Here is a 24,206-nt window from a genome sequence, read left to right on the forward strand (position 1 = left end):
ATATCTGGAGTATTAAGGGACAATAAACTGCAATGTCTATAATAACTTTGAGAATGTGGCCTGATTTGAGTTCTTGCTGGTGTCAGCAGAAGGATCTCTACTGATTTTTGTGGCATCTCAACTCTTGGCAAATGGAGCAGGCAAACCACCTGAAGATTAAATATGTATAGAAGAAGGGGATGAAGGGAATCAGTGAGTGTACTGTACCCTGAATTTATCTTTTTTTCAGGTGAATCCTGAACCCTACATAGATATTTGTATGTATGACACTTGTGCTTGTGAGTCTACTGGGGACTGTGCTTGCTTCTGTGATGCTATAGCAGCCTATGCACATGTCTGTGCACAAAAAGGTGTTACTGTTCACTGGAGATCAGCAGATCTGTGCCGTAAGTACAGGGTAGATGGAGAAGAATTGGGAATGATTTTGTCTGGGAAATAAACTGAAAAGGTTCAAGCTCTTAATCAATAAGCCATTGGCTCAGCTAGACTGCTCTTATCCAGCTCTGCTCCTGCTGATGTCCAGAGTTCTCTTTAATTAAACCAGGCTAGAAGCTCATAGCAACATTTCCCTTCCCTTTTCTATTTATGTTCAGAACCGTACCTAGAAAAGCCATTCCCTCAGTAAGGGGATATAATACTTGTGGGACAATCAAATCCAGGGAAAGAAATATTCTTTTCTGTACATTTTTTTTTTTAAATTAGTGTCAATTCTTTGCAATTGTTTTTATCAAAAACAAATCTCTCTCATCTACAGCAAGTATTTCATTATATATATATAAGAAGTTTGAAGATGTGGCCTGCCATGGAAGTAGTAGAGAAAAAAAAGAAAAGTTATTTTACGATGTACATTTTTCTTTTGCAATGCATACATGGCCCACCTTGTACTCAGTTTGTTGTCTTAGTTTTGAGAGGCATGGTGACTATAGTCTGGTTTGATCTTCTGTCTACAATTTTTTCACTATATAGCACAAAGCTGTGAGCACCTGAATAAACAAGAATTAGATTATCAATGTGAATGGCGATATAACAGCTGTGGACCCGCTTGTCTTATAACATGCCAGCACCCACAGCCTTTGAAGTGCCCTCTACAGTGTGTAGAAGGATGCCATGTGCACTGTCCTGCAGGTAAGTCCATCTTTTGATTTAGTCAGTTATTTACCTTTTTCTGCTCTGCTCCTGTTACTTTTTGGTATTGTTGTTCAGTTATTATTATTATTTTTTTTTTTCATCCACACTGAATGTTGCTGTTGCATGACAAGAAATATTACAGTCCAGGAATATTCACAGATTGCTAAGGCTGGAAATTGCATAAGATTTAGATACTGCAGTTAACTCATCAACAGTCTTACTGATGCATTTTCACTGTGTTTTCTTAACTGTGCAAGTTGGAAGGTCGTAGGCATCCTGATTTGAGTTTGTGAGATGAGCACAGCATGTGGAGGACACTAAATGGTGCCTTGAAGAGGAGAATAGAATGCTGCCAGCAAGAATGAGAGGATGGGAACAGGGTAATAAGAAAGGGAGATAGGAGGAGAGTTAGGGGCTGTTTTACGATAGAGGCTGTTGACTTTGTAGGGTATGAATTTGTGCTGGACACTCAAAAAAAGCTGTCCTTCAGAGAGCTTTTCTCCCAGCCCTACTGTGGTGGGGGAAACCCATTGACCTGACCTGACCTTCTCACTGCCTTCAGGTCTCTGGTGCCCTTGAGAGTGCCCGGCAGCTATCCTCCTCTGAGCGTGAACTTTCGGCCTAAATGTTCCCATCAACTCTCTTAGAAAAAATACAGGGGAGAGAGGAAAAGATAGACAGAAAGGGAGAGTGTGAAAGACAAGCAAGGTCCAAATGGAGAGTGAAAACTCAGATGAATAAATAGCTTGTAAGGTCAGAATGAAAAGACATGAAAGCAAAAAAGCAGGTATTTTAAGACCAGAAATAGTTATTCTGGGCTTTGGTATCTCTCTTTTACACATTTACAGAAGGGTGAGGGGAGGGCCTTCTTGGATATAACTTTATGTAATTGTTAAATACAATACTTGAGCTTTCAGTACTAGGTGTTTAAATTGTACTCCAGTATGATCAGAGCTAGGAGGTAGGCAATATGGGGCAAAATCAATAATATACAGATAAAAAGGAAACAGCTACTTTCTTTACTACTTCATTCTGAAGATATGTTCACCTTCTGTATGGTCCTGGCTGTTGTAGGTTATACACTAAGTATTTACAGTGTCTCACTAAAAGTGGTTATGAAGAAATGACATATTTATCTGTGTCAAACTTGGAGTGACCTTAACACAAGCAGAGTATTCAGAACTCTTAAACCCAATTCACAGATCTTGTCTTTATTTTTATTTTTATTTTTATTTTTATTTGTACTTGTATTTGTATTTGTATTTGTATTTGTATTTAAGCAGGTTAAATGCAGTGATTATGCTTGCAATTAATGAATATTGGCATTTTTATACTACTGTGCTATTTTAAAACAGGGAAAATACTCGATGAACTCTCCCTGGATTGTGTCACTCCAGAAGACTGTCCTGTGTGTACAGTTGGAGATGTCAAAATTCCACATGGAAGGAGAATAGTTTTGAACAGAGAAGATCCACAGCACTGTAAATCTTGGTATGACAGAAAGATTTATGCAGTGAAATAGCATGTCCATTGGGTAGGATGATGGGAGAGAGACGGAGTGAATCCCCATGAATAAGTTAAGACTTAACTGTAAATATACCACTGAAGATGAGGCTTGGAAACCCTCTTTTATGTCAATGCCCCTTATATAATCTGAAGCTGAGGTTCTTTGTTAGTAGTTGGGATTATTGGATGTCATTTGAATTTAAGCAAGTGAAATCCAAAAATTCCTTTCAAAAATGCCTTATCCCATGTGTAGAAGGCCCCATTAACTTCAGTCATTCCTCTTCTTTCTGTGAAAGGTGTGATCCAACATCAGTAAAGCCATCAAAACTATTTCCTCTTGCTGGTACTAAAAAAATCCTATATATAGCGCAAGATCTGAATGCACACTCAGTCTAGAACTTGCTGAGATTATGAGCAGTTGAAAGTGTGTAGTATAATTGGAAAAATAATTTCCCCAAGATTTTAAGATTATATCCTGTGTCTTGATCCTGCATGAATGCTTTTCCAACTATGATGACATTAATAGAAGCTTGCAACATAATGTGGGATTAGGATCTTTCGTTGCAAAGTGGCAGAGACAGATTTTCATTCTGTATACTGCCCAGTGGCATATTACACAAAGGTTTGTATTACCTGAAAGCTTGGCATTCTCCAGAGGTCTAGTCCCTTGATGGGTACTTTCACTAGTCACTTATAATGCTGTCAATACAAAAGAGTTTTCCATCATGTAATTTGACTCTATTTAATAGAAACTGAGTTGTAAAACTGCAGTAGCTATTAGCCTAGGCTAACACCTTAGCTCCAAACACTTTGAACCTCACAGAAACTCTGAATGGGTATGAACTTTGAATTCCTGGTGTCTTGCTGGAGCTAGCATACATCTGTGTTATAAACTCAGGGCATTAGACTGTTAGACTGATCAATTTACATATGTTTATATATTATATTATATATCTTATAAGATATATTTATATATATAACAGTATATATGAAAAGCCTTGAATTGCATCAAAAGGTCAAGAAAGAGTCTTCAAACATGAGTCTCTGTTCCCTAATTTTTGTAATACTTAATAATAATTTATCTTAAATGTTGATACATTGGCCACTGGTCACAAAAGATTTCAGAACATTACGAAAACTTACCTCACTAGGGAAACATCCTTTTGCATAGCTGTCACCTAATTTAGATGCCTACACCATCTGTACAAACAATAGAAAATATTACACAAAAATGAATTTTATAGAAATATCCAAAGGAAATTGGAAACTAGAAGAGTCTTGTTCATATTAGGATTAAAATAATAAATCTTCCATTGCTGTGCATTAATGCCAAAAGTAGCTGTGTATTCTTCAGTTAAAAAGACGCTAAAAGAAACTCATAAAGAAAATAGCCCTGGGAGAATTTAAACTAAGATGCCACATGTAAAGTGACTTATTTTCCTGGAAAATGGTACCTTGTTCTAGTATTGACTTGCTTAGTTTGTACATCCGTGGTTTTCTCTGGCAGTAAAAATGAGCACTTTTTGGTCCTTGCTCCTTCATAGATGTTCCCTATACTGTTTCTTTGGCTGTCCAGTAGTATGAGGAAAATATATTGACTGCATCTGTACTACCCTGTCCGTGAGTACAGTGATGTTCTTTGCTCAGATAACTAAAGTAAAGAGAATGATACAACCAAGAGTTAGCAGGGAAGGTGTTAAAGCCTTGCCAAAGATGGAAAGAAATGAATTATAAACAAGTTCCTAAAAGGTGATGAGTGACAGAGGTGAAAAATCTCATAGTATTAAGGAAGGATGAACAGTGGAAAAGGCAGAGATGGGGGGGAGGGGAGGGTGTAGAGGGGGAGAGGAAACTAGGAACTGAGATGGAAAGCGGAAGAGAAAATGTACTAACAGAGGTGAGTAGAAATGGTGAGGGAAGAAACAGCTATGAGTAAAAAAGAAAACAGCTATAAGTAAAATACATCATTCTTTTTGCATGTAGGGACACAAAAACAGGACATAGTAAGTAAGAGGAACATAAAAGAGACATTAAAAAAAACACAAAAAAAGAGGAAAGATAACAAAAGAGACATTTAAAAACAAACAAACAAACAAAACAATAAAAAACAAACCCATATAGGATGATATGTGCCAAAGCTGCATTCAAAGCAAAATTAAATTAGGGAAAATAAAAGGAAACTAGTGCACTTTAGAGGCAGAAAAAAAAAGGATGCTTGTTGTTTTTGCTAAGGTTAAAACCTAGGTAAACAAAGCCTTCTTACAGAGTTTGCTAAGTCATATCAGTCATAATTGTCTTGCCTACTCTAGGATTTTACTTTGTATTACCTACCTCCAATTTGCCTCATGGTTCTTCTTCCTTGTGAAGCAAACCATGTCTGCCAGTTAAGTCCACCAGTGGCCTGTAGGTAGCCATATTGCTCAAGCTCAGTGGGTTTCTAGACAACTCCTAGACACAGATTTTAAATATTCTACCAAAAGCTGTAATAAGAAGAGTATCCTCTGACAAATGTACCATATGTTTTCATATGCTTCCTGCATCTAAACAGACATGCACAAACAGTTCCTTCTCTGAGTGAGTGCTAAAAGGTTTGTTTGTACAATTCCTCATAGAGAAATGGAAGGTGTCCCTCTCCACCCCCCATCACTTTTTTTTTTTTTTTTCCATTTCTGAGATACGTAGCCAGTGGATTTCCTTTTGTTAGATGTAGGTAATGTGTTATTATAAGCACTGATTTATTTACTGTTAAACTTGGTGATTTTTGTAGTCTGTGTGAAGGGAAGAACTTATCCTGTGTATCCTGTGAACCAGTGGAAGAAATCCTAACACCAACAACACCTGCTCCAGAGGAAGACATTGAACTAGCACCCAGTGAATACTCATGCAGCAAGATGATGGACTTGGCCTTTCTAGTGGATGGCTCCAATAAACTGTCAGAAGAGGACTTTGAACAACTGAAGACTTTCATAACTGGCATGATGAAGAAACTCCATATCTCCCAAAAGAAAATCCGAGTGTCAATTCTAGTATATAGGGCTGGCCCCACAATCTATCTTGGCCTTAAAGATGTCAAAAAACAGTCCCAGATGAGAAAAATTGTCCAAAACATAAAATATACAGGTGATGAAGTAGCATCTGCTGCAGAAGTCCTTAAATATATTGTGTTTCATGTGTTTGGAAAAGCAGAAAGGACCAATGCTGCCAAAATTGCTGTGCTATTTATAGCAAGCAGGTCTCCAGGAAAAGTCCGCACCATCATCCCAGCTTTGAAGAATAAAAAAATCACTGTAATACCTGTGGGGATTGGACCATATGTTAATGAGGAACAAATCAGGTTCATTGAAAAGCAATTACATAGTAGATCCTTCTTAATGAACAACGTGTTGGAGCTAATGGATAACAGAGATCTCCTTATTGATTATCTATGTGATCTTGGCCCTGAAGAAAATCCTCTGTTAGAAGCTATATCCACTCCAACAATGTCTAACGTCAGATATCCCCCTTGGATACTCACAGCACCACCACCCCTTTCAGAAAAACCCACCCCAAAAAGTCTGGACGTTGCTTTTGTTGTTGAAGGATCGGACAATGTAGGGGAGGAAAATTTCAATATCATCAAGAAGTTCCTTGAGAGGGTGATCACAGGAATGAACATAGGGAAAGAAAATATTCATGTTACTGTCATGCAATATTCAGACACTGTCACTCTGGAGTATTCCTTTAGGGAAATACAGTCAAAGGAAAGTATTATTGAGAAAGTGAGAAGCATACCCTACCAAGGAGGGAAGGCTACCAACACTGGGCATGCCCTTGATTATATTTCCAAACACACATTTACAACAGCAAACGGGGGCAGGCAGGATGTACCTCACTTGGTATATATGGTGTCAGCCAATCCTTCCACTGATGTTATCACGCGACATCCCAGAAGCATAAATGTTATTCCCATAGGTATAACCCCCAATGCAAATGTCCAAGAGCTCAGAAAGATTAGTCAGCCTAATAGTCCAATAATCTTGCATAGTTATAGCACACTTATTGAAGAAGCACCTGAATTAGTGCTGCAGTCATGCTGCTCTCATAAACGTTGGACAGAAATTCCAGGTAAAGTTGGAGGTCTTTTTTGTGAAATTTTCTGTTCCCTCTCTCCTATCTTCTTTGTTCCCACTCCATGTCTATGAACATTCTCGTATCTCATTTGGTATTTTGTCCAAATGCCAAGGAAGGACCATTTATCCTTATTGGAGTCAGATGATGCTGCATCATCAGTACAGTCCACTGACTTGCAGCCAATCTTCTGTAGGCGTAGAAGTCTTTAGCTGTATTTTTCAGTAATATACAGTAGCTTTCAGATAGTATGAAGAGTGACAGAAGTAAGTAAGTATTCTCATCTGCCTGCCTCAAGCAAGTAAGTAAGTTCCTTTTATCTGAGGTAACTTCATTGTTTTGTGTTTGGTTTATTTTTACTTATTAGTCCCCTAAGAGTAAAATAACATTAGCAGAAAAGCAAGAATTGAAATATAAATCTCAAGGCCTTCACTAAGCTGGCATTGCTTACTGTTTCAACTGGTTGCTGTCCTGCTTTGTTTACCCAAAATGCAGGTATCTGTCATTTCTGCTTCTACTGATAGATTAGTAGATGACATTTTGGTTATCATTTGATTATCAATAACACCCCACAAACACTTACAAACACATTTTATTTATTTATTTATTTATCTATTTATTTATGTATTTATTCCTTCCTTTCCCCCCTCAGAGATGTGCAACAAACCAATGGATATCATGTTTCTTCTGGATGGAAGTTCCAATATTGGAGCATCAGAATTTGAGGAAATGAAAAACTTTGTACAGGCATTTATTGAAAGTGCTGATATCAGTATGTATCTCTTTTAACTCATACACACAAAGACTTTCTGTATTATTTTGCTTATACACGACAAAACAAAAACTCTCTATAGTTCTTTTAACTTTTAAATGATCCATTCTAATCCCTCAAAACAAAACAAAACATTTATATTGGGGAAATTCAGCTTGTAAAACTTTCGGTTCAGATGAAGTTCAGTTTTCCTCTTCTGGTTCAGGCAACTAAAGGTTTGATATGTAGTTCACTGAGTAGTGTGATGCAGAATAGCTAGAACAGCATCTGTGATGAGAACTTCCCTTTTTATTGTAACAGACACAAGAAGTGAGTGCACCAAATAGGTGAAGAGGTCCTTGTCAAGGGATGCAGATTTAGCTGAACTGTTCAATGGCAGAAAAGTAGAGGTATATGTTTATTTGTTTCAGTTCTGAATTAGGTCCAAAAGACTTGAAAATAATGGTTCAGGTTTGGTTCTGGTTCAAGTAAGAATGAATAATTCAGAGGGCTTTTGCTTCAGGTTTGGTCGGACTGCAAGGTTTTGGTCTTTGGAATGAGCATTTCTGTTTCTGATCGGCCGTTTGGGGCTAACCTAAGGCACTCTAACTGTCTTTTTAAGATTTATTTCCGGACCCATGTTGGATGACAGGTGCTTTCTGGTAGTGCTCGACTCAATGATCATGCAGATTATGTACTGATGGGAGGTATACCTCTAGTCTGGTCATTTAGCCGAGATATTATCAATGCAGCCATCCTCCAGAATGCTACATATCCTGGTATACATGAAAGTATTACGAAGCACAAGCAGTGAATTAGGAATTGTGTGCCCTTGCTCCAATCAGCATTCAATCCAGCATTAAACCATTTTGTGGTTTTCATGGTGTGGCAGCTGCTGGTGTTTGCCACTGTCTGTTGACATGTTTGTATCATACCTGTATTTTCAAAAGATTACCAGCAGTTATACTAATTAGAGAGGAAAAGTATAGCACTTCTGTATGTCTAGAATAACTTACATTGGTTAGAGATCATACTTGGAAGACACTTTTTTTTTTTTTTTGTGAAAATTGTATACAAGGAAGATATAGAGAAGCAAGCCAAGTAAAACAAAGAAAATAAGCAATAAAACAATAGACAATTTACTTTAGCCTGTCTGTTTTGCTTATCTTTAAAGCCTGTAATTGTAAATGTTACATCATTAACAACACAACAGAAATAATGGAAATATGAAGTGAGTCCTCACTACAGCCTTAGTTTTAAAATCTTTGAGAAGACCATGGACAAATTGTAGAGTGCAGTCGGTAAAACCATAGAATCATCCATGTTGGAAAAGACCTTCAAGATCAAGATCAACCATCAAAAATATCTGGATTTGTGTAGGGCTGCAACATTTGGTACATGAAATCACAATAAATATTAACTTCATTCATAAATGTTTTACGAAGCATTGATAAAAATAGTAATGTATTATGTACATGTTGTAAGTATCTTCAATATACAGTAGAAGTCCTTCTAAGACTAAGGCAATCATTATAAACAATGTATTGCCCAGTTCAATTCTACAACAGTTGGCCACTGATTATTTATATCAACCCTGTGTTAATAGTTTTATTCATACTTCCTACATAACGTATAAACAGAACCAGGATGTCAGAGAATAGCAAAACTTGGAATTTCTCCTAATTCCCCTTTGCAGGTCATGCTCCCTGGGATAACTATGTCACATGGCGCAGCCTGATGCATGTCACTCAACTAATACATGACAGAGAAATGTGAATGAAATATAGTCTTCTGGGAGTCTGGGCCATCAGGAAATTTGGGGGGATAAAACTACCACTCTTGCCAAACAATGTGCATGTAAAAAGTGATGCTTAGACAGTTTTAACATGGTAAAAGAAAAACATTTGGTGATCAGTAGTGAAATTCTCCGATCATGGTCAAATTAATCTGAGACAAAATACTACATGCTGATTCTCAACAGAAAAGCAACTGTTTCCAGAAACATGTGCATAGTTTTTCCCCTAAGAATAGTTCAGTTTTGATCTTCTGATTGAATATGCAGCTTTCACACTATGATGGAAAAATCCCTGTCTAGTTGTGTTTAATGTAAAACACAACCATAATGTATCCTTTAGATTTGATCTTAAGACATTCATACGCATTGCTTAAAGTGTTTGTTTTCTGCTTTTCACTTCAGGCAATACTTCAATTCATGTGTCAGTTCTCCAGTATGCCAGGGAAAATAATCTAGAAATTTCATGGAACATGCCTCAAGAGACTGTAAATCTTGTAGAGATGGTGCGCTCAATTCAACAAAGGGAGCAAGGTCCTACCAGACTGGGTGAGTGATTATGTGGATGTTGATGTTTAAACGAGAGGGGGGGGGAAAAAAAACGTGCTAAGTATAATCTGTCCCCAATCACCAATTTCTCTTCGTGCTCTGCACTAGGGCTGTTGGATTTTTGCTTCACTTATATCTTTACTATATGTAAGTTTCTTAGTAAATGTTTAATTTTCTTTATTAAAATGTAACTTATGTATCTCATATCAGTGTTAACCTTAGTGCATTTTGAAAAAAGGAAGGCCAGTTTCTTTTTTGCCCTGAAATAATTATTGTGATTTTAATTTATTACTTTTCAAGAAAGCAGAACATAAGCAAAAAGTAAATACTTTGATCATCAATATTTCAGCATCAATTACTGATTAGACATTTAGCAGCAGAGCTGCTTATACTCACTTTCATAGCTGCCCTCTCCAGCTGCTTGTTACTTTGTGCTGAGCCAGTGTAAAGGATCTGTTTCTCAAACAGTAGTTGTGTTCTGTGTAGGTTAGTTCCCTCATCAGTTTGCCATGCTGGTCCCACAAAGACTTAGGCTGGCACAAGGCTGGGGATGGTGCCAGGGAGCAATGATCACCTAAGTTGGCACCCTACCTGAAGTTACTTGTGAAACATCATCTTCTGTTCCAGAAAACTGCATCTTGAAAAAAACGTCCACTTTAATTTTCACGTACTAAAACGTAACAGATTTCCCACTGGGTCTGTGGAAATTCAATACACACGTGTATCAGTTGTAGGGCTCAGCAAACAATGATTTTCCTACAGCATATCTGATCTTTCACCAGATACCCTGAGAATTTTGTTCTTTTGGACTAGAACTACATTTGCTCTGGCAGCAGCCTAGCATTAGGGTCCTATAAGAGCTGAGGAATATACAGATACTTAGGGTCTTTGGTCTACTTTGGACTGTAAAGAGTTATTGGGACAGAAAAGTGAGAAATAAAGCCTGACTTCCATAGTTCGCAGGAGGATTAGCCATGATTGCTTTCTCAGCCTGGAGAAATAAAAATACCAGATGGCTGATGAGACTTCTATAGACTCGTTGTGGGATAAACTATTACATACAAATAGATAAGTTTTCATGAAGTCTTCTACGGTAATGTGTATAGTAAGCCACACTGACCTGCAGGATAAACAGAGAAAACATGGCCTTTGGGAAATGAAAGGGGAGAGGCAGCCACATGACATACTCGTTAGTGATTTGTTTATGTCTCATTGGAAAATGCTCAGAGACCATGATGAGGGATGTGGTATAATGAACTAAAATGGAATAGAGTAGAAGTAGTTCCTCCCAGTGAAGTAATGAAAATAAGTCACTGTGGTCCTGTCCTGCACCTTGTAATGTGTGTGAATTCGGCTGACTGAGTAGGAGACTCGACATCCATGGGAAATGCATTGTTGTTCGTTTCATTCTGTCTGTGCTCAGGCCTTTGCAAACACAGAGGCTGCTTAAAAAGTTTAGATAGCTCAGTTAGGATGTTGCAGTTCCCCAGGCGACTTTTCTAGCTTATAGGGGACTTGATCAGATTTACCTATCAAAAAATATCACTGCCGTCAAACCCAAATTGTTTCTTCTCATCTGTGCTGTTTTCCCTATTCCCTGTTACACCATTCTGTGTAATCCTTATGCAATCTTTACTGATCCAGATCATCCTGTTTCAGTCAAAGCATGCAGAAAATAACTGTGGACTTGGGGTATGTGACTGACTCTTCAGTTCCTTAAAACCATGGCACTAACAGGGCCAGACGGCTTGTCTCCTAGGATGCTTGCTTGCTCTCACATGCGCAGTGTGAGAGACCTGATATGTGTGCAATGCCGAACATGTAATATGTGCTTGGAAATCATTACTCCTGCTTCAAAAGCTGGTAGGTGGAGACAAGATAGAGATGCACAGCACCAGGACCTGAAGTGTACCACAGACATACTTGTAAGGACCATAGCTGCTCATGTGGAGGGTATAGTTGGATTAAAACAAAGGTGTCTGTCACTGTTCTGTATGGAGTTCTCTTCAGAATGGGACTGTCACCATTATAGCAGTGAGTATACCCTGTGGGGGTAAATGTTCCTCTTTAAATGGTGACCTCACTGTGTGCGAACAGAAGTTTCAGGTGAGTTGCTGCCATTGCTGCAAAAGTCTAACTGCAGAGAGCTTTCTCTTTTTATGCTTTCTTTAACAACATGGAAACTCCATGAGAGAGATACATTTTATTAGCAAGAAATAGTGAAAAACTACAGAGTATTTAAGGGCATCAGAACAAAAAAGAGCAGCTTTTCCATGCTTATGCAATAAGATAACACCGTGTACATTTTGGTTCAAATTAACTATTAAAAAGAAGTTCTGGGGATATTAGGACATAATGAAATAGTGTATAATTTCACCTGAGAAACAACTGAAAAAAAGAAAACTAACTACAAGTAAGAGCTGACTGTATAAGCCTCCCTTCAGCTAAAATAATGATCTGTGCAAGAGAACTGATATGCTTCTCTTCAGCATTCATGGGTATTTAGGAGAGTTATAGGAACCTGTAAGTATCACTTAAAACTTTATAAAACCATGATTTTGATTGCTTGCTAAACATAGCTCATTTTAGACTGATGTTTTTGAGGCTGCCTGCCTCAGCCTCAGAATTTGGAGGAAGCATGATCTATATATGTCAACTGTATTAAAAGCATCGTTAGGGATAGATATGTCTTTTTTCACATTGGGGAAAAAAATCTTGAATGTTTTTACTGACTTTCGTAGCTATTAACATGTTTGCATAGCAGCATTCAGCTTTGATGCTTGATTAAGACAGTATAAATGTTTCCTTTCAAAAAAGGCCCTTGTTGTTCAGCAAGTAAAAGCCCACCATAGCACTGTTCTTGACTCAACCCTCTGCTCTGATGATTCAGTCAATACAGAATGTTCAAAGTCTGGTCTCCCATTACCCATCAGAGACTTTGGCAGCAGCTGCTCTAATCTAAGGGCTCTCATCCATTGAAAGACAGGTCTTGCTTGTTTGTTCCCCCACTACTTTTTCTGATTTGGTAGTGCCAGCTCCTTTCTGAAGCCAGCTTTGGTTACCTACTAGAGCTTCCCCGAGCTGTTCTAATTCACACTCCTGACAAGTTTTTTGCGCTCTTGCTTGTATATTAGTTCATTTCTTACAAGATTTGTGAATTAAATTTGTTGCTGGTGGAGTCTGGGACCATCAGAACCCCTTGAAGGTAAGAGAAGTGCAGTATTTGTGATCTGCAGACCCAGAAAAACAGAGGAGAGGGTTTGGGAACTAGTAATCTGCTCAGTTCAGTGCTGGGGGACTGCTGAATGAATCTGTGCTGTTCATAGAGTCCAGCCGTTCTGTTAACAGGCACACATTAATGCCAGAATATCAATGTGATAAGAACAGACCAATTAAAGCCTCTGTCTTTGGGATCAGGTTGCAATAGCTATTCTGTTTCAAAATTAAAATGATCTGCTATTTTCTGCAAAAATAAGTAAATAAAAATCCATCATGTCAAAACCCTAAATTAAGATACAAAGTCCAGTTTCAGGTTTATTGTCATGGAGGGTTGTTCCTGATTTGAAAAGATCTTTGGTTAACGAGATGCAATCTGGAATATCCACAGACTTCATAGCCTTTGGCTGCTTCTATACCTCTTCAAGTGCTGAGAAGCCATTTCTTTTTTTGCTTCTTTCTCCAGCAGCTTTCAGTGCTTGTGGGTGGTTAAGACTTCTCGTAGTACTTTTTATTTTTGAGATGTTGCAGAAGTGTTAGCAAAACCATTAAGGCCACTTAAGACACGATTCGTATATTCCCATCAGGAACCTCTGCATAGCTGGAATCTCCTGCCTGTCACAACTCCACAGACCTTCAGAAGGGCTTTACATTTTATTCCTTATTTCAGATGAAAATAAAGAAAATAGTTGCAAAAGTTGCTTTAAGCAGTTTCTGCTAACCCTGAAGTACCCACTGAACCATTAAATGTCTCAGTGTTCGTTTATTTTCTTCTTGATTGGCTTATTCTGGGATCAACCTTGTTTTTTATTTCTTGGATATATTTCCAACATTTTTACGGCACCTTGTACTCTCTCATTCCTTTCCAAAATGTTCGTAATTGCTAGCAATTTAATATCTGTGATTCAGATTAGTATGCCTTTTTGCACGTTCTTCTCCCTTTATCCAAATCACTAATGAAATTATTCAGTAAAGGAGAATCTAATGTAATACTCTGTAGAATCCCAGTAAATACCTGCAACCCTACTCAACAGATTTTCTTTTGTCCTTAAAACTTGTTTATGTCCATTTAATCTGCTTCCAGTTCTTGCAAGAACCTGTACGTGAGCCATTGTGAATTACTATTTCAGAATATATCTGCCTTGACTGCATCTGATGATTTCTAAAAATAAAATAAAATAAAATGAAAATAAAACTTATTCAAAAAAGTACAACTAAGTGATGCAATCCCTTCTCTGTTTTTTGTTTTTGTTTTGCTGTCTTTGTAGGATATCTTCCATTGTTTTCACTTTATTGGTATTCCATCGATGACTTTTGTTATAGTATAGTTAGGAATGTATTTCATATCAGCACTGAAAGACGGGGAGAAGGTGCTGTGCTGTGGTGCTAGCCTTTAGAAGGACTGACCTGTTCTTTCTAGAGTAGCCCATATAGATCAATTTTGTTGTTGTTGTTGTTGTTTTGTTTTTGCTTTGTGTTTTTGTGTTTTGTCTTGATTTCAGTTCTTTCCTGAATGTGCCAATTGATTAACAACTAGGTCCTCATGACTGACCTGAAAGGCTGCTGGAGGCTCAGTGCACCTGCAAGCTACAATTTCTTTTTCAGTTATTCAGATAAATGTTTAGATGATCAGATCTGAGGAGTGTGGGTGTGCATGCGTGTGTGAAATTAATCTTGGCCATTATGCCTGTCAGAATTAGAATATGTGTAATGTGTTCATGTCCACTGCCTTTGGTAACAGAGTTGTTATATGGCTAATAATGTCAACTTATAAAATACCCCTTGTCAATGCTAACAAAGTTTTGGACACTGTCAGATATTCTTTAAAGAAAAAATAAAGTTTTTTTTTTTTTTTATGGAGCATGATTTAAAATATTTTCTATTTGTAATTGAATTTTCTCTAGGGTCCATTACTGAAATAAATAGCTGATGGTGCAGTCCCGTAAAACTAAGCAGATTTAAGCAACAAATTAAAATGGCTGAAAATTATGCACTTCATTAGAACTGTTGTTTTTCAGACATGGTGAGCTCCCCGAGGTAGCCAGCTGCCTGGCCAGGTGGGCAGGACTTCAGGGCACCGGAGACAATGCCCAGCTGGTGCAGCTGGAGGAGCAGACTCTTCCTTCTGCCAGCAGTTTTCAGACAGAGATGCATTTGAAGTGTGCATACTGACACCAGAGCAAACTGTCATGGTGCCAGCAGCAGCAGCAGCAGAGGTGTTAGCTGCTAAAGGGGTGTACAGGACCCATGATGGTCTCATAGAGGCTGAAGCCTGTGTGGCTCAGACCTGATCCTTTTAAAGCTAGCTCAGTTATGTCCAAGGTGCTGCAATCTCTCTTTCCAAGCCTAATATTGCCTTGTGCTTTGCGATATTTGTTTTGGTGTAAACACTTTAAAAATTTCCTTTATCGATATGAAAATGACAGATTACTGCTATGTTGCAGTCTAGTAGTAAGAAAATGTTCAAATGCTATCAGTGGACCAGGCTGGTATACTAGTAGTCAATATTCTTTATAATAGCCTCTTAGCATTTTGCTATTACTAGAAGTAGAAACAAAGAGCTGAGAAGTGGCATCTTCTTGCTTGGGATGGCAACTTTCTGAATCTCTCAACGTGTTCATTTGATCACATCTTCAGGCACCCAGCTCTCTTCTCTACAGCTGGCTCCAAAATAAGGGGAGAAATCCAAAGAGGTTTTTAGGACACTAAAACAAATTTTCCATGCATTAAATTGAGTAATTGTTTTTGGGGGGACTTTGAAATAGTCCCTGGTTGTATTACAATGGAACTTGATTTCTTTATTACAAATTATAAAAATAATCTTTTTTCCAGTTTACAGGTATGTATGAGTGTTTTTTAAAACTTTCAGAGTTAATGGGAGAAAGAAAAATAGAACTGCAGCTGGTGACCACACAAACCACACAAAAGTCAAAGTGGCAATAAAAAAAAGAAAAAGAAAACCACAGAAATTCCTAGTACTTTTCACAAATGAATGAAAAAATCATTTGTAATTCTTACTTTGCAGAGGTCTAACCTAAAGTGTTTGAAAGTTAAAACCTGAAATACTTCCTTAGCAATTATTTATAGGACAAAAGGGAAATGAGTTAATCTTCTGGCACAGGGACCATCCTGGAGGAATCTCAGGGATTGGAATATACTCATATTATTATTTTCTGTATTTTGTAGTATCCTGTATTTATTTATAACTAACATGCCATTCTGCATCTAGCATCAGCATCTACAGACATATAGAGCAACTACCAGAAAGCAAAGCACTTGTAGCAATGATTATGATACAGCTTTATATTATATAAGTTAGTACCTGGGACTAGTTATTTTTTCTGGTCAGGAATAGTAGCTTGTGGAATGAAATCAACATCATCCAATTAATTATGATATTTTAAAATGTTTTGTTGCAAGTAGAAAAACATTCAAAATTTTCACATCGAAAGTTTTTACCGAATGGAAACTCTGAAGTTTTAAGTTCTTATATAAAATATAATATTGAAATTATGGTGTGAATGAAAATAAAATGACAGGAACAAAATGAATCTACACAGCTGGAAGAATGAAATTAAACTTAGACTTGTCTTTTTTTTTTTTTTATGACGATAATTGAGAATGGACATTTCCAAAAAGCATTTTTATTAAACCAGCATACACCTCTCTGCTTGAAAACTATTGCTTGAAATAATAGGTTACCCTTCCTAGACAGGAGATTGCTAGTGGAGGTAAATGCTCTAGACAGATGGAGTTTTATAGGACGCGAACCTTATTTTGAATCATATTCCTGTGGCATGTGGATAGCAGTTCCTGGTGGGTCCCAGCTCTTCTTTCTAGTTATGGGCATCTATATCTGTGGAGAGATGAGACATGAAGATGAGGCTTAGCCTGTAGGGAGGAAATCATGATAATGAACTAGTAGGGGTGTCTGGATAGGGTTGGAAGGAAATATGAGGCTGTCAAGTCATGGACTGTAGGCTACTGGAGGCAACAGGAAAGGATGGGGAAAGCAACAGTATTTGAGAAGATAATACCACCTCCAAACCAGTACTGTGACAAAGGAGACATTTAGGCTTTTTCTAGATACCTATTCTAGGCTAGATTCTTCCAAGGCTTAAAATCCTCCTGAAAACCTAATTTCATAAGTTAAAGCATTGTAGAATATCCATTTGAGGTTCTCATGTTATCAATTCTCAGTGCACTGAGTGGGCTTCATAGGGGCTGTCCTTGCTTACATTAGTTTAGGAAAAGGATCTTTGCTTCTGCCAATTAAAAGGGTGGGTGGCAAGATGAAGTCCAAAGTGTTTAGGTGTGCAAAGCTATTCTGGTGTATTGATGGTGATTTACTATGATCTGACTTCCAATATTTTACAAATGTGTCTGTTATTCAAAATTGGTCAGCAAATTCCTTAGGCAAACACATTTCTTCTGCTCAGCAGTTCTTTGCAGATTACTTAGTGGTATTAGTCTTTCACATATTTATTATTCACCATTCACTGTTTGCCCTGAATGTCACATCTGTCACACAGTATAACTTCTACTTCCTGACCTGATAATTTCCAAATCCAAAGGAGCTTTTAAGAAGGGTACATATGATCATTCCCAGTATAAATATTTGCACAAATACATATCTAAATACAAAGTGCTCTCTTGGTGAGGTCATGATTTTGAACAAAAATTTGTCTGAGTGTTCACAGATGTTAAATGAAAGGAAAATAGGTACCCATTTAAGCCAATTTGTGATTTTTGCTGAGGTTGATTTCCTTGATACGTGTTTTGTTTTGTTTGTTTGTTTTTAATATGGGTTGCACGATAATATTATTGGTTAGCCTGACAAGTCTAGAGTTCAGAGAATTTGCTGGTAATAGGTAGGCAGGATATGCTTTTCATACCCACAGCAAAAATTGATCACATTTGGGAAGGCTACATCTCTGGGAGCTGAACAACTTGACTGCACCAGTAACGTGGCGTGAAGTTGTAGTAGTTCAGATCACATAGCCACTGGATGTCACTGTTGTTCTGCTATTGGGAAATCAGTACATTTTCAAGATCAGGGATCTTTCTTTTTGTGTAATGCAATGGTAATACTTCTGGAAAAGGTAATTACTAAAGCAAGAAGCATAACTTTATCCTTGTAAGCTAAGGAAAGATACTAAACAAAATTCCTAATACATCAGAGATTGAAGAGCAAAGGAAGGTTCTTCTGTGTTGGGAGGTATTAGTAATGCTGGTAGGTTCTTAATAGCTGAGATTTTTCATGCGATAGCAATAAAGCAGACACTAAAAGTCCTTTGAAAAGAAATCCTATAATTTTCCAGTGCTATATAACCTACTAAAACAACATAAGATTTAATTTTATAGCCCTTTGTATGATTCTGTGAAAACTCTAATGGTTTGGGCTGAAGGGAACTTTAAAGATCGTCTAGTACAACTTCTCTGCCATGGGCTGGGACGCCTTCCACTAGACCAGATTGCTCAAAGCCCCATCCAGCTTGGTCTTGAACACTTCCATGCCTGGGACATCCACAACTTCTTTGGGCAACCTGTTCCACTGCCTCACCTCCTCACAGGAAAGAACTTCTTCCTTACACTGAATCTAAATCTACCCTCTTTTAGTTTAAAACAGTGATCCCTTGTCCTATCACTACATTCCCCCTTCTATCATATCTTTAATTTATCTTTTCTTCCTAGGCAAAGCCATTGACTTTGTAGTTCAGAACACAATGTCAGAATCCCATGGAGGGAGACCAGGCGCATCGAAGATAGCAATAGTCATCGTGTCAGGGAAATCAGAAGACACCGTGGAGACTGCTGCACTTGCTGCAAGAATGAACAGTAAATCTCATTTCACTGTCACTATTTTTAAGCAGAGTTGTTGGTTCTTAAGTAATGCACTAGAACAGAGGGTAAAAAATTCAGGCACTAGTATGTTGATTTAAGTTCATTGATACAACCTTACTGTCTGTAGTGTTCTGGTAAGAAACAGACCTGAAGAAAACCTTCAGGATGAAGATGCCTTTGAATTACTGGTAAAATGAGAATTAATCTGCAATTTAAGCCGAACAGCTTCCATACGATTTCTAAATTAGTGGTACTTCATTTTCCTGGTTCCTGTGGATAGACAAAGTTGACAGAAATGTGATTTAATGTTATAAATTCAACACTGTTGCAGTACAGTGTATCTTGAAAGATTCATAAATAATGGGAGGATTTGGTCAGGTTCTGTATTGACTTCTACAGGAATTTGTTTTTGGTATTGATGTGTGCTGCATGATGTTTTTTTTTCAATTTTTTTGGCTATAGCCTCTGTACCTCAACTTCCTCAGGTGTTCAACTGAGGAACAGTGACTTCCTTTGCTGATTGCTTTGGGAGCTCTTGAATAAGACAAGGCCTAAATAGCAACTATTATTTTTTAATTAAACGGCTTGAAAATAATCCAGTTGCTGTGTAACTGAAGAAAGAAAAATACATACTGAGATTTTTTTACATTTGAAAAAAAAAAGTGATGTCATTAAAACTGCAGCTGCGTTTTGTTGACCTTACATAATCTTATTATTAATGTTTGGGGTGAATAGAGTTCATTTTAGCTAACATTGTGATTAGAACATCACCATTTCTTCTCCAAATTGCCTTTAACCTATGTGATGCAAGTAATACACAAAAATTGACTGTTGAAAGAAAATTTTCCTAGTTATTTTATTTTTTTTAAAGAAGCAAATGAAAAGCAAAAAACAGCAACGATCTTCTCTTGTGCCTTACCCATTTAAAACCTTTTATTCTCTTTTTCTAGGAGTGTCCTTGTTTCCTATTGGAGTTGGGAACAGATATGATGAAGAGCAACTCAGGATTTTGACTGGGCCATCAGCTGTTAATAGAATCATGAAGCTCCAGAATTTTGAAGACTTATCCACTATGATCACATTGAATAGTGAATTTATCAATAAAGTGTGCATGGGTAAGTCAGCTATAGTTGTGGCCACATAATTTGAGCAAAAACAAAAATCAAAATGCAAAAAGCAGCAAAAAGAGTGGCAATGTGCTGTTATGTTTATTCCTGTGTTAACATAACTTTCACTTAGTTTCAGACAAGAATCCAATAATTTTTCTTAGGCTTAGAAGTCAGACTAATTCTCCTTTGTTACTATTTCACTGACAATCATTAAAAATGTTAACCTAGAGCACCCCCATCACTTAGGTGTAAAACTGAATCTGAGCACTTTCAGCATGTAGCCAAATTCTATTCTGATTAATCAGCTTTTTGCAAGTCTTTTAAACTGCCTAGGCTTGAACTTTCAAGATACCATCTTCTTAGTAATCAGGGCTGGATGTTAAATGAGGGACATCAGAAAAGCTCAACTCGTCATGAATGAGTGGGGGCATGCTTCAAAATGTTAAAAGCTAGTTGTGATTAAAGATTTCAAATTACATATTTTTCTGCACAGATTTAAGCATTGGTATATGTGTGTCTGCAAAGGATTTAAATGAAGTGTAAGAAAATAAAGAATAAGAAAGACTTTAAACTGTTTCTGAGAAAAAATAAATACTTTGGGGGAGGTGGGGAAGATGTAAAATGTTTTAAACAAACATTAGTTTATTTATAGAGATCAGTGCCCACCAGTTAAAAAAGCTCACTTCAACTCTGGACATACTTTACTTGTTTTGCCTCCTTGGTCTGTGTGTGTATAGGTATTTATTACTCCTGTTGTTTTTGCTATTTTTATTACAATAGGAATTACATGTCCTCTCCACAACCCACTGTCTTACTGTGTTAGACATTGCACATTTACTAGCTTTACAAGTACTTAGTTAAGTCTCCATTAAAATAAGAGGACTTTTTTTTCAGATCCAAGTACCACTAAGAATGAGGAAGTTGCAAAGTGTTCACAGTCCAGCTTAGAGATATCCGATCAGTCTCTACTGGGATAACTTCTGGCATTAAAACCTCTCCAGAGCATCAAACAGCTGCCATTTTCTAGATTTAAACAGCTGCCATTTTCTTTCTTTTCTTTTAAACTAAGCTTTTAAAGAAGCATTTCCTCTCCTCACACTGTAAAATGTGATTTTCTTGTCCTAAATTACATTGAACCAAGATATAGGATGGGGAGCAGGAATTTGAAACCAGTAACTATTGCAATCTGTGCTATAACCTATTGGTACTAGATGTGGAAGTTTTATATTATTATAAAAAACAATTTCAGCTTTTCCAACAGGACAAAGTGTGTGATGAAAAAGTCGAATAATAGATGTCTTTTATGAGACAACTATATCTGAAAAAATTGGCTCTCCCTTTTGTTGATGGTAAAACCTTTGTTATAAAATGGGAAATGATCTTCCTTTTTTTTTTTGTTTTCATTTTTTCTTTTCTCTTTTTTCTTTTTTTCTTTCCTTTTTTTCTTTTCTCTTTTCTTTCTCCTTTTTTCATTTCTTTTTCCTTTTTCTTTTTACCTTTCTTTTACCTTTTCCCTCCTCTTTCTCTCTCTCTCTCTCTCTCTTTTTTCTTTCCTCTTTATTTCTTTACAAAAATTTATTTAAGTTTCTTACAGTCTGTTAAGTATTATTTTCCCCTCCAGACTCATATAGTTGAATTTCTTGTACGGAGGGAGTCTTGTTTTATGTATGGAAGTGTACCAAGAATAATACTATTATAAAGGTTTAAAAGATTTCCTAAGTGCTTTCAAAATACATTACTTGTCCTGGAAAAGACAGAGCATATAGGGTATATGTAATAGCATAATGTAGTGCTGTATAAAGAGTTTTACTAGTCAGTGTTTTAATTTCCTAGATGCATGCTCATCACATTGCTATACTATACTACATATATGAAATTATCTTCCATGTAATTTCAGTTGTGTTATAAAAGCACATAAGCATGGAAACTGCAATTCAGTGCACACCTTGTGACCATCTAAATCATTATATAAAAAATTGCCCATCATAAGAATGTGTAAATGTAATGAAACTGAATTTGAATATTCTTAGTGCAAGTTTTCTCATATTTACACTAGTTGCTGACAAACCTTACCGTGGGGTTACTCCTCGTATTTATCTTTTTGCATTTAATAAATGTGTGTATGTGGAAATTCTCATCACCTGTTAATTAGAAGAAATATTCTTAATTCAACACAAGAAGTAAGGCTAGAACTAGCCTCAGAGGTAAATCCATGATCTTTTAAGTACCATCAGGGCAGAGATGTATGTCAATACAAGGAGTACTATGGAATTGGAGCCTAACTGGTTCAATACCTTTTGTTCACAGGGTATTTTGGGGCCCAGTGTCACTGCAGAAGTCAGGTAATGATAGCAGTAACAAAGTTTATGCATTCTTTGACTTACTCTAGTACACTTTGGGCCAATGATTGTGTTCTTCAGGTAGGGACACTCACAGTTGATCAAAGAAATTCTTCTTATGGTCTAATTCACATTTTTAAGTAAACAATCTGTATTTTGGTGACCACCACATAAAAACCTAGATAAGGGGGTGAGATGGTTAAAATATACCTGTTTCTCTTTCAGATCCTGTCAGAGAATGTATAGATGAGGATGGAAACAAAAAGAAAGTAAGTGTATTGCCTGTTCTTCCACCTGGATTACCAGTTACAATGTTTATGCAGTACCATGAATACTTGCATAGACGCCTTCAAACAAGAAGTGTGGGGCAATATTAAGTGATTCTTTCTAAGATTTTTGAGGAGGAAAATGGTGGTGTTTGAACTGATGGGACTACTTTACATCCCTAGAGGGTTCCTCCAACAACACCTGATCTTGCAGGGTGTAGAATGTGATTGAAGGCTGTGTAGAGCCAAAAAAAAAAAAAAAAAAAAAGACGGCATTTGTATTCCCAGACAAAGAAAAATGTATTTCCATCACCTGGGAAAAGAATTTCTGGGAAAGCTAAACATGGCCAAAATAAAGGCATGTGTATAGGAGAAGGCAACATTACTGTCCAGACACTCTCCTTTTACTAAAAAAGCAAGCACCTTTTGCTAAAAATGCAAGCACCTTCTCCCTATGAAAATTTTGTCGGAAGATTATTATTGTGTGATAGTTATCTACCTAAGGAAAACCCACCATCTTAAGTTATGGAATTCTTAGTGTTTGTTTGCAGAGAAGCCTTTAGTAATCCTGAGAAAATTATCAGAAATGTTAGTAAACATGTCTGATCTCTTGAAAGTGACGCTATCTGAGGAATGATGTAGATGTTTTAAATGGTTCAGATCCTTCTATCTCAGGTGAAATGCCAAAGTTATTGAGGGTATATGATGCTTCATACATTTTAAAATATCAGCATGAGTTTGTAAATAGGGGTCAGTTATGAGTTCTACCCTATGATTTATCTTGAATTCTCAGTATGTTAAAAATATCCCTTTGATTTTTCCCTTGTGAAGACATGAGTGTGAGGAAGGATGTGGCTAATAAGGAAATACTTATGAATTGTCTAGACACAGGAAATATATATATTTATATCAGATTTGCTTTATAATGTTGACCTCAGTCAGCTAGTCAGACAACAGAATAGTTAAGGTTCAGTTGGATTAGACACTAAGTATGACATTGTGGCTGTGATGTTTGTCATAAGGTTTGTCACCTAATTGAGGAAAAAAGAAAACAAAAAAAAAACCCTAATATTAAAAAACTCATTTAATCAAGAAAAGAAAGGAAGAAGAGAGAAGAGAAAGGAAGAAGAGAGAGGAGAGGAGAGGAGAGAAAAGAGAAGAGAGAAGAGGAGAGGAGAGGAGAAGAGAAGAGAAGAGGAGAAGAGAAGAGAAAAAGGAAAGGAAAGAGAAAAGGAAAGGAAAAGAAAAGAAAAGAAAAGAAAAGAAAAGACAAAAAATTCCTTTTATTTTTTCATTCGAACCACAGGTACCCAGGCCTCTGTGCTCCTAGCAGCAGACACATATATGTGTATAAGTACTGGGAAGCCTGAACTTGAATTTCAAACATGCCAGGTTTCCTTTTTTTTGGTGATAAACTTATAGCACCATTTCTATAATGTTTAAAATGCTTTTGCAAGAAAAGAAGCCAGGCTAGTCCATATAAAAAATGATTCATACTTTATAATGGTAGCCTTTTGGGGGACTTTATGTTATATATTTTGTAAGCCAGAAAAAAATGGGTTTTAGAAGACACTGCCAGCATGGTAGCCAGTACCTTCT

General features: G+C 37.0%; 1 protein-coding gene across 2 annotated transcripts in view; it reads left to right on the forward strand.

Moving 5' to 3' along the window:
* The window catches only part of VWF (von Willebrand factor), a 148,437-nt gene that overhangs the window by 72,389 nt on the left and 51,842 nt on the right, over positions 1-24,206 (forward strand). For both annotated transcript variants that reach the window (XM_040566017.1, XM_040566023.1), the window contains exons 25-33: positions 230-386; positions 967-1,125; positions 2,484-2,619; positions 5,402-6,738; positions 7,394-7,513; positions 9,690-9,833; positions 18,744-18,887; positions 19,844-20,008; positions 22,567-22,610. In XM_040566017.1, coding sequence (XP_040421951.1) covers positions 230-386; positions 967-1,125; positions 2,484-2,619; positions 5,402-6,738; positions 7,394-7,513; positions 9,690-9,833; positions 18,744-18,887; positions 19,844-20,008; positions 22,567-22,610 — 2,406 coding nt within the window. The remainder of the gene's footprint in view (positions 1-229; positions 387-966; positions 1,126-2,483; positions 2,620-5,401; positions 6,739-7,393; positions 7,514-9,689; positions 9,834-18,743; positions 18,888-19,843; positions 20,009-22,566; positions 22,611-24,206) is intronic.

The sequence above is a fragment of the Cygnus olor genome, chromosome 1 (genome assembly GCF_009769625.2).
Source record: "Cygnus olor isolate bCygOlo1 chromosome 1, bCygOlo1.pri.v2, whole genome shotgun sequence".
Taxonomy (NCBI): Eukaryota; Metazoa; Chordata; class Aves; order Anseriformes; family Anatidae; genus Cygnus; species Cygnus olor.